Consider the following 19,368-nt stretch of genomic DNA (forward strand, 5'->3'; position numbering starts at 1 on the left):
GTGATTCGCTAGGGGGTGGGCTCTGCTTCCCGGCGGGGTCCTGCGGAGTTGGCTGAAGCTGGTCCCGGGACTGGGGGGCTGAGCTGCGTAGAAGCGGGTGGCTGGCAAGAGGGGAGGAGAGCTCTGAGTGGGAAGCGGAGCCGGGGGTCTGGGACCCATCGCGTCGGAGCCAGGTAAAGGCGCCTTCCCTCTCCCTTTCCTTCCCGAGCGCCAGGCTGAAGCCCTGACTGAAGAAACCCGGCCGGGGCGGGAAGCGAGGGCGCGGTGCCACCGCCCGGAGCCCCTCAGGCCGCGCCCCCGGCCCTCTCCGAGGTCCCGGCACAGCCCATAATACCTCCCCGGGCCGCGAGTCTCCGGGGCTCCGCGCCCCCCAGCCTCCCCAGCCCCCCCAGCCCCCCCAGCCCGGCTCCCCAGTCTCCCAGCCTGGGCCGTGCGCCGAAGGATGGTAGCTCCTCAGCTTCCGGGGCTCTTCCCCGAGCGGCCCCGGCCGGCCGCCCGGCCCGCCCCGAAGGGCCCTCCTCCCCCGCAGACCCGCGTCGCGCGGCCTCGCAGCGCCCCGCAGTCTCCTCGCCGCCCCGCACCTCCGGGCCGTCCTCTCCTTGCCCTCTCCCGCCTCCGGGCGTGTGCAGCTCCCGCCGGCCCGGGACCCCACCTCACAGCCGCCCGTACCCTGCCGCCTCGCCCTTCTCCCCTCCCTCCAGCCACGGGAAGCGGGGGACACGCGGGGGAGCCTCCTCCTCCTCCTCCCATCCCCGGAGGGGCAGGGGCGGCCGAGGAGGGAGGGTCGCCCCTCGCCCGGGCGCTGCGCTCCACCCGCTTCCCTCCCGCCTCCCTCCCGGGCCGGTCGGGGCGGGATCTCCTCCCGGTGCGACCCTCACCGACCTCTCCCCACCCTCGCCTGGGGTTGGGTGACCACACACACTGAGGATGGTGGCATGTAGAGTCACTCCCGTCCCTGGTTTAGGGGAGGTGACGGCTGCCTTCCACCCCCGATCCCTCGGTTTTCCCGGCTCCGACCCTCGCCTCTAACCCGTTTCCTGATTCGGCCGACCACATTGTTTTCCTGGATGTGTCCCGTGCCGAGCAGGCTTTTTTCTGCCCCCCCCCCCCCCCCCCCGCTGCCAGGAGAAGCTAGCAACCCAAAACAAAACAACTGGGAGGAGTGGCGGGAGGGAAAGAAGAGTTGTGCCCGGGTGGCTGGTCTCTCTTCAGCTTTGATCCCCTTTGATGTCCAGGGAGGCGCCCCCCGGGGGTCGGGAGCTGTGTCGGCGGCCGGGCTGGGAGGGCCCCCTCGGGCTGGAGGCTGCCCGGCGCTCCCAGGGGTCGGAAAGCCGCCGAGGTGCCGCAGTCCCCGCCCGGAGCCCGGCCGGCCGCCGCTCCAAAGTGTTTTCTTTCAGCCTTAAAACAAAATCCGGAGGGAGCTTCCTTCCTCCCCACCTCGCTGCTCTCCGCTCTGCCGGTCCGGCAGCGTTGGCCGAGATGAATGGCCCCAGGCGGGACTCCGAGAGACGTCCGCGACCCCACCCCCGCCACGATTAGGATCTGAGCTCGGGCTGATCGCCCCCTCCCCCTTTTCCTGCATTTACAGGCAAGTGAACCGGAGCAGACGACTTCCGATCCAGTCCTCGCTGCCGCGGCTCGGCTCCCGTCTGGGATTTGATTTGCTGTATCTTCGAGCCTGTACGACCAAAACCCGCGAAGCTCGCCCAGCCCTCCCCGGCACCAGATACAGACCCGTTCCTCCCGGGGACACAGCTGGGCGCGTCCACACCCCCGCACCCCCACACCATGTTGTGCGAAAGGACTTCCATTCCCCTCCTGTGTCGTTGATGTCAGACCCCAGGCCAGCCTCTGGGCGCTGCAGTTCTCCCGGCTAATGCTGAGGCTGCGGCTCCGGCTCTAGCACAGAAACCCGCCGCCGCGCCTGGCCCCAGCGCCCACCGTCTGCATGTGCCCGCCGTAGCCGCCTGCCTAGCCCGCAGCCCGCGCTCCCTGGAGCGCTGGAGACCACCGCGGGGGGCCCCTTTTGCTCTTGGGAGAAGCGGTCTTGGAGGTATTGATTTCGGCGGTTGGATTTTTCTGGTGGATCTATCAATTCTCAATTCGAATTTGGAAGAAAAAAGGAAAACATGACGTCTCCAGCCAAATTCAAAAAGGATAAGGAGATCATAGCAGAATACGATACTCAGGTCAAAGGTAAGGGCTTTGAAAAACAGCATAATGCACACGCTGTGTGGACTGGTGAGGCGTATATTTCCATCCCGATGTGCAGGCTGTTCATTTCTTTGGGCGGAGCAGGTGGGGCCGGCAGACCCCAGCGGTGGTTCCACGGGGAGGGTCTGAGCCTCCCCAGGCTGGGCAGGGAAGCGATTTTCGGAGCGGGCTTTCAGAACGTGTATCGGGCTGGCCAGGATTTTGGCAGTCCCTCCCCCAGGTTGAACAGGGTGGGGGAGGGGCAGGAGGTCCAAGGGTAGAAAAAAGGCAGCAGTTTGCCTCTGGGCATTTGAGTCAGGTGTCCTCAAACGACAGCTGAGATCTGACAGGTGTTTGTACGTTTATTTCCGAGGTCGAAGAGTCCAGACAGAAAGGCAACCCTGAGAAGGTGTACCATTCGGAGGGCCCTGAGATAGGCGGGGTTTGTTCCAATGCATTGTATTAAAGCGTGAGATTTGTTATGGCACTGGCCCCAGAAAGTCCCTAGCCATCTTGGGTACACCTTGTACCTACCTGGTCCCTGGTGACGCTGCTTGTATCGGTGGAGATCAGAAGACAGACAGAATAAGGCCACCCATACCCAGCCTCTGTCCTCACCTGTATCTGAATAGAGTTGGGATGTTAGGGTTTCAGAGTGTTACTGATTTTGGAAAATGGGAAGACATAATTGTTTAACTCTTCTGTGCTGTCATCCTCTGCTCCAGAATGTGTGCTTTTAAAGCCCCATTTCCCTTTCTGCAAAAATGTGAAGGGTAAAACAAAACGTAGACATGGAGAAAGTAAGTGCCCTGTCTCATCTAGTCTACCGGCTGACTTGGCTGGTCAGTCAGAGCCCAAACCCAGATAGCGTTTTCTTAACCCCTTACATGGGGTTTGTGCCTGTGAAAGAGCCCTACCATGTATTTGCAAGGCACTGCCCCTTCCTGACCAGTCACTGGAAAGGGCATGTGGCTCCAGCCCATTGAGACCTTACCTGGGGAGTGGGAGAGATGGGTGGCCTTGAATGTTATACCACATGGTTGGAGCTCGGGGTTTTCCTTTGTTTCAGAGTACAGAGGGAGGGGCCCCTCCTTCCTTCCCTGCACCAGTGCTAGGAGAGACCTTTTTCTCTCATAGAGGACTTGGGAGGGACCATGTCTCCCTTTTAAAGACTGCCTAGGCTAGGAGTAGGGGTGGAGTGTGAAGGGGGCAGCTCCCTTGTCTCTTGGCAGGTTGGAAGGCACTTTGAAGTAGCCACTGTGTCTGCAGGCCTTTTCTGTGTCATCAGTTTGGTCAGTGCTGGAGGTGCACTAGGCGACCTTCCTCTCACTTGCCTGCAAATATTGGTAGGTTTGTTACAGAGATGGGGGAGTTGATGATTGATAGCTCAGTTGGACAGGGATGGAGAGAGGTGTGGCTGTGAGTTATAATTGAGATCTTGGCCTCTTGTCACTGTTCCTAATCCCAGCCTGTTTCTGTAAACAGTAGGCCCCTGGCCTCTGTGACCTGTCCAGATGCAGTGTGTTCTGCTCTGGGAATTCCCCCCTGCAGTTTTACCCAGATAGGACATTTAAAAAATATATGTATCGTATTTGTAACTGTTGCCATCGGGAGTGTTAATAACTTTGACTTTTCCAGATTTTCCAGAAGCTCACCATTTGACTTAAGGTGCAAAGTGATTTTACAGGTTTATTTTTTGGAAGGTTCAGAGCTGACCGGTGTTAATGGAATCTGCCAATTTTTTTATTGGTAAAGGATTTGTCATGAGTGTCTCAAAATTGTACACTTCATGTACAAACACTGCTCTTTGAAATGATGTAATGCAGTCAGCTACTTGGGGTTTCTCTTCAACCTTGCCACAGGAAGGAGACTAGCTTTGCTTTTGTATTTTTTCCTGGACACTCTTCAGGATCATAGAATTTTATAGGTGACAAGACATGGTGTCTTCCTCACAGAAGGACCTCTGTGAGTGGTTATGGAATGGATTTGAATAGTTTAGTCCCTCATTTTGCAGCTGAGGAGAGTACAGAGACCCAAAGAGGCTTGTCCAAGGTCACACAGCTAGGTGGGAGCAGATCTGAAGCCAGGAGCAGCTTTACCGACTCGGAACTCCCTGTTCTCTCTTTTAGTATGAAACTTACCTGATCAGGGTGGAAAAAAAGAAAAACTTATTAAGGAGCCCAAATCTGTCCATGAAGAATAGTAGTAGTAATGTTAATAGTTTACATTTTTGTGTGCTCGTTATGTTCGGTCCTGTCCCCAGTGCTTTACATGAATGGTCTGGTTTAAATTAACCCTTGCACTGGTCCAGGAAGGGGGTATTGTCCCCCTCTTCACCACATGAGGAAACTGAGGCTGAGAAAGAATACAGAGCCCTCCTAAGGTTACACAGCCAGATCGTGCAGTTGGACTTCATTCCTTTATTCATCAGCTGTTTATTGAGTGCCTACCTACTTTGTGTCCTGGGGGCTGGTATATACTTGTGAAGACAACAGAATCCTCACCTCAGGAAGCTTATGTTCTCGAACCTGCACATTCTGTGGAAAGGCACAGGATCTGGAGACAGGGCACGGGTTCGAGGTTGGCTGTGCCTCGAGCTGCCTAGAAGCCCTGAGTCAGAATTGTGAATTTCAGCTTTTTATGTGTTCTGTGGGCCTCTCACTGCTGCCAGCCTTATTTCTCTTACAGAAGTTAGGATAAGGATAAGAAAAGAAAATTGCTGTAACAGCAAAGCAGTTTGGATTGGTGATTATGAGTGCAAGTGTTGGAGACAGAGGGCCCAGGTTTAAATCTCTGTTTTGCTGCTCATTACAAGCCTTGCCTCACCTCAGTTTCTTTGGTTTTTTTTTTTTGGTACCAGGGATCGAACTCTGGTCCTTGCGCTTGTGCAGCAGGCAGTGAAACCACTGAGCTAAATCCCCGGCCCTCACCTCAGTTTCTTAATGTGAAAAGCAGGCAAAATAACACATATTTATGAAGGTAGCTGTGAGCACTCAGTGAGACAGTGTATGTAAATCGCGCAACACTGGGCTCTTCTACGGCCTACCCTTTGTTAGTGAGCCTTCTTGGGCTGATGGGTGAGGCTGCAATGCCCATCTGTTTCTAAAGTGCTAGATGCTAAATGACAGAAATGAAACTTGAGTTCTAGTTTAAGTTCATCCAGTAATAACAAAGGGTATTTATTTGGACGTCAGTTTCCTTGTGTGCAAGACAAACAGGTGAACTGTCCCTGCTGCTCTCTGTGTGTCTACCAGGAGCCCTGGCTCTGCTTTTCAGTTAGCATGGTTTGAATCAAGTGCTCTCTCAGTGGACTTCGCAGAACTCCCTCAGGCCTGTGGCTTTGCCTCCCTGTAAGCTACCTGCTTGCGTGTGCCCTGAAGAGCTTCTGAGGCAGCAGCCCCAACTCGACCCCAGTGTGGTTTTATGAGGGGCGTGCCTCCTTAGGCAACCTGCCCAGTAGCTGCCTTTTTAAAAACCATCATTGTTTCTGGTTTGCAGGTGTTCAGATTCCTTTGAAAGTTCATGACTTTCAGTATCAGGCTCAGAAGCACTAATATTCTTACTTAGCCTTTCTATGTAATCTTTTCTAATTTACAAAACGAATATACTAATCTCTGGAAATTCTTTTTGTTGTTTTTTTTGAGACAGGGTCTTGCTGTGTAGTTCAGGCTGGGTTTGAACTTGCAGCAGTCCTCCTGCCTCAGTCTCCCCAGTGCTGGGATCACAGGCGTGTGCCACCACCCTCAGCTACTCTGAAAATTTTTGCCAACCCTGGTCAGGTTCATGGTCACAACCTTGAGTAGTGAAAGGTAGTGAGGCAGAAGGCATGGTACTGGAGATGACTGGTTGGGTGAATTCACCTTGCTGCCTACAGCCCTGGCTGTTGTCCTTCCTTGCTCAAGGCCCCTTTCTTTTTGCCTCTCCATTCCTTAAATTTGTATAGTCCCCCAGAAAGCTTGACATTGGCAATTAATGCAAATATTCCAGGGGGAACAATTTCAAACAACATGGCGCTGTGTGCTGACTGAGCACTCAGATTCTCTTTCTTGAGAACATTAGGAGTCTCCTCTCTCTCTCTCTCTCTCTCTGTCATGTCTTAAGAGAACAGTGTGTGTGCATCACAGAGCTGAGAAGTGGATTTTCGTAATTTCCATCTGGAGCATTTTGATAGAAGTGCAGGCCTTTGCCTGAGCATTTAACCCTTTCAGAGCCCTTGGAGTCCTGCTGTTGTGTATGCACATGCTCTGGGGAGTGCTGATTGCTGGTATTTAAACAAGCCTGCTCCCCTGGGTCCAGCAGCTCCTCACTTAGCCAGCACAGGTCTCCTGAACCTTCTTCCCTTCCAGCCCCACCCCACCCCCACTCCCTGAGGGAGCTTTAAATATAATCAGTTTGTGCAAAGCTGCAGTAAAACATCTTGGAATCCCCGAGCAGTAGCTATCATCTTCCCGTGAGATGATTGAGGGCTCCTCTTCCCCTGCTCAGGGAACATAGCCACTGTGCAGCATGGCGCTCTGGAAGAATGAAGCTCTCGGAGAAAATCAGACATGGTGTTTCTCAGAGATGCAAGACCCTCTAGAAGAAAGGGAGAGGCTGGCGGCCAGGTAGACTGTGTGCCGTGCAGAGCCCTGATTGTTTGAAAAGGCTCTCTGTGGTCCCTGCTGTGAAATGTCAGGCTTTCTCCTGGGGGATGGAAGCAGCAGTTTCCTGTGCAGAAGAACCTTGAGTAGTAGCTGGGGCCTGTCCGCCTTGCAGCCCCCTGGCTAAGGTGTAGACAAGTCCCAAGGGTTTCTCCTGTGAGCTTTGGGAGGTCTCTTCTTTTTTAACTGCTGGGCCCTGTAGAGTTTCCCTTCTGAAGGGAAGTTTTCTTCAAGGGAGTTGCACTTAGCACCTGAACCCTGGGCCTCTGATGGCCACACTAGGGAAATACCGTGTTATGGTGAGGGGAAAAGCTGAGGATGTGTAGATTTCCACTAGTAATAAAAGGCAAGTGAACAGTTATAAATGGTGTCCGCTCTGGAATTGATCTTCTGGGGATTGTGGAAAAATTACTTTGGAAATGGTTTGATTTAAAAATAAATAATGTAAAGATGGGCGTGGCACACCTGTAATTCCAGCACCTGTAGGCTGAGGCAGGAGGTATACCGAAAGTTTGAGGCCAACTACGTAGTGAGACCTTGTCTCAAAAAACCAAAAAACAACAAAAAGGAGAGCACTCTTAAAAATGTTTATAGAAATTATAAACACCTTTGATGATAACGTGTAGGAACTCTCTTTTCTTTCTTTAATTACATGTTAGATGTAAGATTTACCATCCTAACCATTCTTGTTTAAACTTCAGTTTTCTGAGTCCATGTTTGCAGTGTATAAGGGTTGCGTCCATCATGGGGAGTTGGGGCATGGACGGTCAAGTGACATGAAGGACACTGACGTTGTGAAGCCTCTGTCACCATCCGTCCACAGAGCACTTTGCATCTTGCAATATAGAGACTTGGTACCCACTAAACAATAACTCCTCTCTCCCTACCTCCAGCCCCTGGCAGCCACCGTTCTACTTTCTGTCTCTGTCTGACAACTCTTAAGTACCTCACAGAAGTGGGGTCGTGTGGTATTTGTCCTTTTGTTGCTGGCTTATTTTGCTTAGCTTGACCATGTTGTGGCATATGTCCTGTCCTTTATAAGGCTGAGTAATATTCCATTGTATGTATAGACCACATTTTGTTTATCCTTTGATTTGTTGATGTGCTCTAGGGTTGCTTCCACCTTTTGCTCATTGGAATAATGCTGCTCTGAACAGAGTGTAGTCCTATTTTTAAAAACTGTTGTCTGTATCAGCATTTTATGAGTGTTGTGTATACATTTCTACATGATCACTTGATCCTGATAAATTTTTTAGACGTAAGTTTTTTTGGTTTTTTTTTGGTACCGGGGATTGATCTCAGGTCCTTGCGCTTGCGCAGCAGGCGGTGAAACCACTGAGCTAAATCCCTGGCCCCGAGACCTAAGTTTTAATATGTGTATTTATATTTTCATATTATGAGTAAGTATCTTTTATAATATGAGCATTGTATTATATTATTAGCAGTAGTTTTAGGCCTTTTAGTAAATAACTACGTGAAATACTAAGCTTGTATTGTAGTTTTAATAGTTTTATTGAGGTTGAATTGATGCTTCATAAACTGTACATGTTTAAGGTGTACAATTTGATACTCTTTTTTTTTTTTTTTGGTACCAGGGATCGAACTCAGGTCCTTGTGCTCAATTTGATAATCTTTGACATGTGAAACACCTATAAAACTCATAGTCAAGATAGTGAACATAACCATCACCCCTAAATGTTTCTTTTTTTTTTTCCGGTACTGGGAATCAAACTCAGGACTTTGCACTTGCTGGGGGGCGTGGCACCACTGAGCTAAATCTCCAGTCCCCTAAATGTTTCTTTACTATAATGGAGTGTTAATAAACAAGCACTATAGCCAGGTATGGTGGTCCATGCCTGTAATACTAGCATTCTGAGAGGATGAGACAGGAAGATCACAAGTTTGAGCCCAACCTGGGTAGTTTTGCAGTTTAGGAAGATCCTGTCTCAAAATAAAAAATAAAAAGGGCTGGGAATGTACCTCAGTGCAAAGGCCCTGGATTCAATCCTTAGTACCCACCCCCCAAAATGAAATCATGCTATAGAAAAGACTTTAATTGAAAAATAAGTAAAGGCCAGGTATTACCATGTTTTAAAAAGTAAGAAACAAATGATGATCCATGCTACCCAGATTGGTTCCTGAAAAATTTGTCTGTCTTCAGTGAGAAAGACAAACAGTCTCTCAGGGCATTTGGGTTAATAATTGTGTCTCTGCCATTCCTGTGTTTCTGGGAGTGAGGGAACAGAATAGAGGGCGAAAGGAAGAAAGAGTCCTGGCCCCCTTAGGAGCTGACAGGTGGTGGTGTGTGTGTTCCCATAGACCTGCTGAACCAGGCCCAGAGGATCGCCCCTCCTAGAAGGGGTGACTGGGGAGCCAGGCCTAGGAGAGGGCAGGGGCTCGAATAGTATCTGCTCAGAATGTTACGAATATGCAGCTTTTGTCTGATCACGGGTTCCCTGTTTACTGCTGAAGGGCGAACAACTTTCTCAGGTAGCTGTGGACGTGGTCCTCAGCTTGTCATTTCAACCATTTCTCATTTTCCTTTGAGGACTGGCAGCCCCTGGGGACTGTTTGCTAGCGTTTTGTTGTTTGGGGCTTATCATGTGCGAGGCATTTTCCTAAATACTTTGTCTAGATTGTTTCATTCCTTACAGGAGGAGCACATGACTGTCCGTTTTGCTGATGAAGAGAGTGAGGTGTGGGATATTCAGTAACTCTCCAGGCTCTGCTCTGGAGTGAAAGAGCAGGAATTAGAACCTTGGCCATCGCCGGAGTCTGAGTGCTGTTCCTGGGACCCTTTTTTCTCCCTGCCTAATCCCGCATCCTCCCCTCTCTTCTGAAATCGCACTCTTCTGCTAAAGCCCCAGTCTCCTAGGATGCCTTCTTTGATCACTAGGACCAGAAATGACCCTTCTCTCTAGTTCACCCACACAACGCTTCTCATAATAGTTCTCATGTGGCATTGATCTCACAGTGCCTTATGTTTGAAATATTTGTATTCCAGTCTTTCTTCTGGGAGGAGTGTTTTAAAGTCATGTGGTGCAGTGCAAAGAATATGGCACTGGAGCCAGCACTGAATCGAAGTCTTGTCAGTATCACCTTGTAGCTCTGTGATTTTGCTCTAGTCGGTCCCCTTCCAAGCATCTTCTTCTGTGGATGGAGATAACAAGGCTTACCTTGCTGTTGATTACAAATGTGTGTAAAGTATTAGCTCCTTGTATGACAAGCATTAGATGCTAAGTACATTGCTTTAATTCTGAGATCCCTTCACATAGGAAACATGTCTAAAATACTATTGTGGCCCAAACGGGGCTCTCAGGAAATATTTCTTGACATTAAAAATGAGTGAATAAATGAATGCTCTTTAAATGGGGTATTTCTTTTAGAAACAGAAATACTTCTTTTAGATCTTGACAGTATATCTTTGTATAATGTCAGTGAAGTGATTAAAAAACACTTGTTATTCTGCTAAAGTCATAGCATAAAAGACTTCACACTCAGCATTTCCCATTTGTCCTGCTCAGGTCTTATATCGCAGAGTCGAACTGTTTCTAGTTTCCGTACTGAAATAGCATGTTATGTCATGCTTCAGGATTTATCCACGCTGTGTCTTCTTTGGAATGGGTCCTCTTCCTTGAACCTGGAAAATTTCTTTGTCCTGTTCTCTGCGTATGCTCACCCTTAGCTCAGTAACTCTGTGTCCGGGTCCCAGCAGGATGCCTGGCATCTCCGCCTGTGCTCTGCATCCCTTCTGGCCTCTCTCTGTGTGGGCACTCTTATCCTGCCCTCATTATGTTACATTGTAAGCTTTGTTTACAGCTATTGTTTACTACTCACTGTGCACCTTTGGGATAGAACTGGCTTTGTTCATTTCCGGTCAGGGATAGAACTGGCTTTATTCATTCTGGTCAGCTTCTGGCACATAGCACACACTAAAATGTTTGCAAACTGAATTGAGCACTTCGCTGAGTTGAGAATGGATATGACAGTGCTATGATGTCACATTTCTGCAGTCAACTCCCCATTTAAAAAAAAAAGCCCACTTCCTTATTCATGTTACTTGAAATTCAAAATAGAGTAAATGTGGTGAATATTGTGTACTGCACACAGGCAGGTACTACAGCACCACTGAGTCGCCCCCTCCAATAGGGCACCTTTTGCTGACTGTGTTACCTCCCCTACTTTAGCATTTTTGCTCCAGAGGTATACTCCAGTCACATCTTTCACCATGGAAACCAAGAAAAATATCAATTCTGAAATTCCTAAAAGTTTAAAACAAAGGTAAAGCAAAACAGCATAATTGAAGGAGAACACATTTTACACTTGTCCAGGATTTTTTTTTTCTTTTTCTGGAGATGGTCTCACTGTGTAGTTCAGGGTGGCCCTGAACTCACTATGTAGCCCAGGTTGGCCTTGAACTTGTGATCCTTCTGCCTCAGCCTCCAGAGTGCTGGGATCACAGGTGTGTGCCACCACACCTGGCTTTAGTTGTCATTTTTAACAGGTATTCAAAATGTAAATTTGAGAAAGTTTAGGTCTGTCTTGACCAGGAGTTAGAACAGTGTTGATGTGAACAAGGAACTCTTGGGGTACATTGCAAAGCATGGGTTTGGCTAGAGCCATTATCCAGTTAGAAGCAGCTGTGTGATCTGTGGTGAATGGAGAGGAAAGGACCAAGGAGACAAACAGGAAAACTCTCCCCTCGGGTTTTTCAGGTCGTTTGGTGTTCAGTAGGTCTGACCTTATTTTTGCATTATGAATGGATGGTCCTGAAATTGAAATATATGTTCCCGAGGAAGGAAGACAGCTGGGAAGTATGTCTCGTCCATTTTGGTTGGTATTTTAGGGCAACCCCCGCCCCCCCCTTTTCTTCTGAAAATGCACTCACGGGTGGGCAAGTGACCCAAAGACACTGTGAAAGTCAGGACCTTGTCTTTGCTGTTTGAGCCCAGATCCGGTATTTAGAATCGCAGCCTAGTGGGTAGGATCCGAATGCTCTCTGGAGAGGATGACCTCACCAGCCATGGGTGACTGAGTGGCCAGGGATCCACAGGAAGACAAAGCACAAAAAGCAAAGGACCCAAGAGTGTGAGCTGACCAGGACACGGCATGCCATGAGCTTTAAAAGAGATGGCAGCAATTTCTCCAAACATTGAAATCCCTCAGCCGTCTGCTCCTTGTTCCTGCTGGCCTTGTGGGTGTGTATTATCTTGGGGTGAACTGGGCCTGATCTTGTCAAGTGACTGAACTGCTCTTTCGGGGTCATCGTGAGTGAGGTACTTATTTTGGAGCAATATTACTTTTGGACCAATAGCATGTTTCGTAACAAACTATAAGATTCCACCCAGACAGGATGGTTCTAAGAGAGAGAGTTCTGGATTGGGAGGCAGATAGCTTGGGATCTAGCTTGGCTTTGGCTCTGATTTTGGGAATAGCTTACCTAAGGTTTCAGTTCTAGTTTCCTCATCCATAAAATAGGGCAGTAAGTTTTGGGCCTCATTAATAATGATGAGGATATGGCTTGCATTTCCTGAGGGTTTCATCTCATTAATAATGATGAGGATATGGCTTGCATTTCCTGAGGGTTTCATAGGTCTAACTAAGCACTCGTAAGTGTTTTACATATATTAACTCAGGAATTTCCCAACAGCCCTGTGAGGTGGCTGTTATTAGCCCCATTTTGCAGATGAAGCAAAATAAAGTTAAATAACTTGCTCCAAAGCACATAGCTAGTAAGTGATGAAAACAGAGCATGAAGTTGGGCATGGTGGCCCATACCTATAATCCCAGCACATGGGAGGCTGAGGCAGGAGGATTGCCATAAGTTGGAGGCTGTCCTGAACTACACATCAAGACCTTGTTTCAGAAAAAAAAAAGAGGAAGAAAAACAGCATGAATTCAGGATGATTTAATTCTGCTGTGAGACTCAAATTAAATCATTTGAAAGCCCTGTGAAGCTATGAAATGCTGTATATGTTTAGTTGATTGTTCTTATTTCCTAGTCCTGTCATACAAAAATGAGTTAATATGATTTTTTGCCTATGTTCCTGGTACATACCTACTTGACATTCTTATGTCTTGCTTTCTTATCTAGCAAATTAGGGCTAAGTTTTTTCTGAGATCTTTTCAACATCTGGCTCACAGGTTTTGCTTATTTAAGATGTTAGAGATGATGTCCCTTGTAGGGTACATTAGTAGGTAAAAACTTACATCCTTGGAATGACGTTATCCCACCCCAGAGCTTGCCATATCCGCATGGCTGCTGCTGTACACGTACAGAGGGTCGATGGCCCCCAGGTGGTGGCAGAGTGGCCCTAGCCTGGAGAGTGGCTGACGTGTTTAGTTAGGCAGGCATGGTGATCTGACAGGAAGATGTGCTTCCCAGTTGGAGAATTCCAAGGAGGAACAGTTACTTGACGGCCTTGGAGGTGGACTTGGCGACTGGATCACTGGGCACAATAGATGCTCTAATCGAGATAAATGTACTAAACCTTGGATTCCAGTAAATCCAGAGACTCTGAGTGAGAAAATTCCCTGTATTACTGGTTTGTGTGATTTTCCTGACCCATGTCAGGGAGCTAGAAAGGGAATTTATGTAATGCTTGGTGTTACAGAGATTTATGTTGTTGTGTGCAGTACTTAAAGAGAAAAAGGAAGTTGAATGATTGTCTTTAATGAGAATTAAAGAAATAAGGAAACGGGAGGCCTTTAATCCCTGACATCTGGGCTGTGGGAGAAGTGACTTTGGGCGAGGGCTCCTGTGATGTGGGTTGGACTCTTACAGTCACACCCTGGCACTCGATGCATTTTGACTCAAAGGTTTTGCCCCATACTGATCATTTGTTTGGTACAATATGTGCAAGCTGGAATTTGTTGGTGCCAGTTGCCTCGTGACTCTCTACCCTTTCCAGCCAAAACAGTTTGTTTGGTATTCACCAATTTTGGTATTCATTGCATCTCTTAGAACCAATTAATGGATAACTACCGAGGTATTGCTGTTATGTCCCTCTTCATACATTAGGGCCTTTGTCGACCAAGGGATTTTTTGAGGATTGTGACGAAGTATGCTGTAGTATGGACTTGAAATGTTTTCATGTTTATGCTTGTTCTCTTTTCACCTAATGAATAGGCTAAGTCTGTTGTTTTAAAATGAGTGCTATTAATAATGATGACAGTTCATATTTTTATCATCGCAGCATTTGAAAAATGTCCTTCATAGGGACGGACGGAAGGTTGTAAAGCAATGGAGGACTAGCAACCTAATCTTGGAAAAGCTGCTTCACCTTTGGGATTGTTTTTTTTTCTTTGGTACGGGGTATTGAACTCAGGTCCTTGAAGCAGCATCGAAACCACTGAGCTAAATCCCCGGCCCCACCTTTGGGATTCTTACACTATCACTTTTACACCTATGGCCAGAAGTGATTAGCATAAAGTGAGTTGACACACATAGTCTAGACGTTCATGTTTTCTTAGGAGAAGAATAGAAAGCAAAAAATAGATATCATGGGTTTTTCTTACTCTGGTTTAAGGTTTCTACTTTAAATGACATTAATAGGCTTTGTGTTTTAGGCATCCTTGGAGTCAATTGTGCTGTATCTCTTGATCTCTCTTATTTATTCAGGGATTTGTGGTGTTGTAAGTTAGCTCTTTGCTGTCAGCAATTTTAAACTAAGCATGGGAGCATTGTGGTAGATGACAATCTGTTCCTTTGATTAATGAGGTTCTTGATCTGGATATGGTAAGGCCAGTAACAGCAAAATTCAGGAATACCTTGGGAGTATGACACAAGAATATGGTGAATGTTTAATTAAAAATAAAATTTTAGGGCTAGGGATTTAGCTCAGTGGTTTCCCTGCCTGCTGTGCAAGCGCAGGGACCCGAGTTTGATCCCCAGTATGAAAAAAAAAAAATTAAATTTTATATCACTTCTCAGCCTTTTGGCTAAGATCAAATGAAAAGTAAAAATTTGTTAGCGTAAAAGACACACTGCCATTAAACCACCTCCAAATACTCTCCCCTCACTTCCTACGTACTTGGCTTTTGTGAGTGTCCTTTCATGGCTTCCAAGATGTCCTGAATTGATTCAAAATGTTCATGGCAGTTTCTGTCAAATAAAAACATCACAGTGTATTCTCATCTACCTTTTTCACCAGATCTGGCACCATATGACTTCTGGTTCTTCCCCAAAGTGACGATGACCTTGAAATGTTTTAAATCAATTCCAGACATTGAGGCAGCCACAACAGTGAAACTAAAGACAGTTATGAAAGAGGACTTTCAGGACTGCTGCAGAAAGTGGCAAGAATGATGGGATAAGTGTGTTTGGAGTGAGCGAGAGTATTATGAGGGGGCATAATGGTGATGTGTCTTTTACTATAATAAATATAAAACATTTTTAAACATTCATTGTATTTTTTTCTTTTTTCTTTTTGTACCAGGGCTCGAACTCAGGACCTTGTGCTTGTAAGGCAGGTGGTAGAACCACTGAGCTAAATTCCCGGCCCTCATTCATTGTATTTTTCAAAAACTAATTCCGTGTAATTCTCCTTCAAGGTACAGTAGTGCTCTCAGTACCAAAGCCTGGATTTGATTTACTGATTTGCGTCAGTTATTTCTAAGTGTGTGTGTGTGTGTGTGTGTGTGTGTGTGTGTAGCTATCTTCTGCTATTTTGGCCAGGGAGCAGGACTGCCAGTCCAGAAATGCTAGCTTTTCTGGATTCATCGACAAGTGTTCGTCATTATTTAGGCAGAAACAGAAACCTCCCAAGTTTTTTTTTTTTCTTTTTTGGTACTGGAGATCAAACTTGGTCCTTGTGCTTTCGAGGGAGGCAGGCAGCAGAACCACTGAGATAAATCCCTGGCCCAACCTCCCAAGTTTTTAACCTTCTCTTGTCTCACATCTCCTTTGTCTTCCTAGAGGAAGAGGCTCAGGAGCACAGACACAAACACCCAACACTCACTGTTAGGAGACTTAATATAAAACGATCTCATGTTTATGGGACTGGAGCGGAGTGGGAATTACTTGGGAGGGACCCTTGTGTTCTGTGGGCTCAGTGGGCATGATGTGAAAGCAGGGCCATTTGGCCTGTGGAGATTGCAAATAAGAGTGTGATATGTAATTGAGTAAGAATTTGAAAAATTATCCGATAACATTAGGAGTGGCAAAGCAGCCATTTGTGCTTTTTCTGTGCTTGAAAACTATTTAGAGTAGGAGTGAGGAGCTCGCATTGCTTTGGGCGTGGGAAACCCCCTCCTCAGCCAAGTATGTTTGCCCAGGTTGGGAGTGTGCAGCCCACGAGTGATCTGGATAGATCATTTAGAGCATTCTTCACCCTGGGCAGGCCTTCAGACTCAATCACTCTAGGGCAAGGGCCGTCAGCCAGCCTCTCAAGTCCTTTGCAGAAGAATATAGCGCAGCCCACCTTTCCATCTTGTTCAGTGATCTCAACTATAAATGGTCAGGTCCCTCATCGGCAGAGCTTGAAATGGTAGGAAACAAGCCTGATGAAACCAACGCATGTTTTGCTGCCGCTGCCACACCTTCTGCTCAGACCTTTGGTTTATTCAGATTCTCAGTCCCTCGAAGGAGGAGGCCATGGATGAGCCTTGCAAAGGCATTGGCTCTCGGCACCTGGGGTTTCTTCCCAGTCCCCTCTTCCTCACTTCTGCCAGTGTTGGGGACACTTTATATTGAACAAGATCATGAGCCAACTTCAGTCTGGACCCATTTGTGTCGCACCTACTGTGTGCCTGGTACAAGCCCAGGTTGTGAGTGTAGAGAGATAAAAGGTTGCTGTCTTCAGGGAGCGGCAGCCTAGGAGAGACGGACAGATCACAGGCACAGGCACAGGCACAGGGCCACGGTAGTGGGCAAGGGACCCTCTGACGCTGAGTGATGTCGTTGGGGGAAGATGGCGATGGCCACCTGGTACTCATGGAGCACATGCGGTCTGTGCAGGGCTGGGCTGTACCTTAGCTCATCTGCCCTCAGAGAGTTCCACCTTTTTTGTTTTGTCTTTTTTGAAATGTTTTATTTGGAGATAATTAGACATTTACATGCAGTTGTAAGAAAGAAAACAGAGCCGGGTGTGGTGGTGCACTCGGAGGCTGAGGCAGAAGGATCTCCACAAGTTCAAGGCCAGCCTGAGCTACATAGTGAGACCCTGTCTCAAAAAACCAAATAAACAAAAGGAAATAATATAGAGATGGTACACACTCTTTACTTAGTTCCCCCCAGTGATTAACATCTTGGAAAGCAGTAATACAGTATCACAGCCAGGACACTGACAGTGACCCCGTTGGAGTGTGGAGCCATCATTACACGGGTCCCTCATGCTACCTTTTTATAGTTCTGCCTTCTCTTTTACCCCTCATCTCACCTCTCCCCACTGCCCTTAGTCTTTAGTTCTTTATTATTGGCAACTGCTAATCTATGCTCCATGTCTATAATTTTGTCATCTAAAGAATATTATAAATATGGAAGAAGCCTATAACCTTTTAGGATTAACTTTTTTTTTCTTTTTTTGCTTATCATAATTCTCTGGAGAGTTATGGAGGTTGGGAGAAGATGCCACCTCATTGTGTTCTGTCCTTAATATTTGGGAGAATGCCAGCTGGAGCCTTATCCAGAATAGTTCATAACTTGCAATCTGGGAAAGCTCTTTCAGGCTTCTTAGTGATGTACAGGTGTTCCTTATGTGTTCCGGATGTTGATGATTATGGATTGAAATACTTTCAGAGTTGGCTTAGCTTGTCACTTTTTAAAAAATTTTTTTTTGTGTCAGGGTCTCACTATGTATCCCAGGCTGGCTTTGAACTTGAGATCCTCCTGTCTCAGCCTTCTGAGTGCTGGAATTATAGGCATGTACCACCATGCTCAAATATGAGCACCAAACATGCTCAACTATCTTTTCACTTTTTATTCTTTGGTGTATAAGAAGTTTCAAATTTTAATTGTTAAATTTGTCTGACCTTTTCTTTATTGTCTGGGCTTATTAAAAACACACAGAAATACATACATACATACACATACACCCCTTTCCTATCCTGAAATCATAATGATGTACTATATTTTCTCCTAAAAGTTTTGAAGTGTTATGTCTCATATATCTTTCTTGAATAAATGAGGAATTCATTTGTATAAGTAGAGTGAGGTAGGGGTCTGCCTTTAAAAAGGCTACTTCAAATGTTCATTTATTGAAGGATACATTCTTTTCTTCATTGATTTATAATGTTTTTTGTAAGATGTTAGGACCTAGCTGTGAGGGGAAAGTGTATTTTTTTTTTTGTACCAGGGATCGAACTCAGGACCTTGCGGTTTTGAGGCAGGCGGCGGCACCACTGAGGTAAATCCCCGGCCCGGAAAGTGTGTTTTTCAAAGTGAAATAAACACATTACTTGGTGATTGTCCATGGTTCTAAATATATTACCCAGGCCACAAATGATTATATAGTTTCCATGAGCAATTTAGAGCTATCTAGAGTCTAGTCCTTATCTTCTAGGATCATACGAACCAGTGGAGGAAAACAGCCTACATCTATGAAAAATACTTTAAAAAATTAACCCACAGCAATCCAGGAAATGACATCAGCCTGGGGTGACTGAAATGAGGGATGTTGATAAGAACTTGAGGAATTCTGAGATGGGAGAGGTGTGGGCCCAAATGAATAAGACCGTGTTGTGGAGAGGCTCTGGCGCAGTTGACAGTGGGAGGGAAGAAAGAGGCAGTGTCTTCCCTCTGCGCTGCCCCAGCCCCTCTGCCCGCCCCACTCCCACACCTCCCTACAAGGCACACACACAATGCTGGTTTTATGCACCCTCCCCACGCGCCCCTCGCCCAGCACCACGCTCCCTACCAGAGAGCTGGTGAGTTCTGGGAGGGGGCAGTGGCAGCCTTTTATTTCAGAGTCCCCAGCACCCAGTCACTGTGTTGGGTATGCCAGGCACCCAAGAAATGCGTGCTGATTCGAGAACAGGCTCCTGGCAGAGGAGTAAGGTCAGCTGGGTAGTCTGGGATGGCCTTGAGGACCAGCCATTGTCTGGCTGTGCCCAGGGCCAGCAGCCTGAGTTGAGCGGCCTGGGGATGACATTGTATTTCAGAGGGACTCCCTGGTTGCCCTGGGCATCCTGGCTGAGAACAGGGGCGGCCCTCCTGTCTGCAGAGGAGACACAAGTCTGCTGAGCCCTGTTGTGAAGCTACAAATATGTTGCTAAGTGTGAGCCATTCTTAGAGCCTCCTACGAGGGAAGAGTTATTCTCCACTTATTTCACAGAAACTTGCATCCAAGCAGATGACCGGAGGCGACAGTGAGGTGTGTCCAGCTCTGAAGCCTGCTCGATCTTGTACCCTCAGTATCGAATTTGAGCACGGCTGTCCAGAGACACCAGTAAGATGGGAGAAGAGCGGCAGAGGTGGGGTGGGGACTGAGGGTGAGCTAAGCATCAGGTCAGGAACGCCTGAGGTTTCTATGGGAGACAGAGGCGACAGTGACAGTGGCAGAAGCAGATGTGGGGAAGTCAGGAAGAGGTGCTGCAG

General features: G+C 47.4%; 1 protein-coding gene across 6 annotated transcripts in view; it reads left to right on the plus strand.

The window, feature by feature from the left end:
* The first annotated feature begins 20 nt into the window (after nucleotides 1-20).
* Nucleotides 21-19,368, plus strand: part of Srgap2 (SLIT-ROBO Rho GTPase activating protein 2) — a 231,582-nt gene continuing 212,234 nt past the window's right edge. For all 6 annotated transcript variants that reach the window (XM_021242341.2, XM_021242342.2, XM_004862070.4 and 3 more), the window contains exons 1-2: nucleotides 21-173; nucleotides 1,589-2,196. In XM_021242341.2, coding sequence (XP_021098000.1) covers nucleotides 2,130-2,196 — 67 coding nt within the window. In that variant the 5' untranslated portion in view covers nucleotides 21-173; nucleotides 1,589-2,129. The remainder of the gene's footprint in view (nucleotides 174-1,588; nucleotides 2,197-19,368) is intronic.

This window comes from Heterocephalus glaber, unplaced genomic scaffold (assembly GCF_053883595.1).
Source record: "Heterocephalus glaber isolate CG9 unplaced genomic scaffold, H.glaber_assembly_v1.0 deba00001600, whole genome shotgun sequence".
Classification (NCBI taxonomy): Eukaryota; Metazoa; Chordata; class Mammalia; order Rodentia; family Bathyergidae; genus Heterocephalus; species Heterocephalus glaber.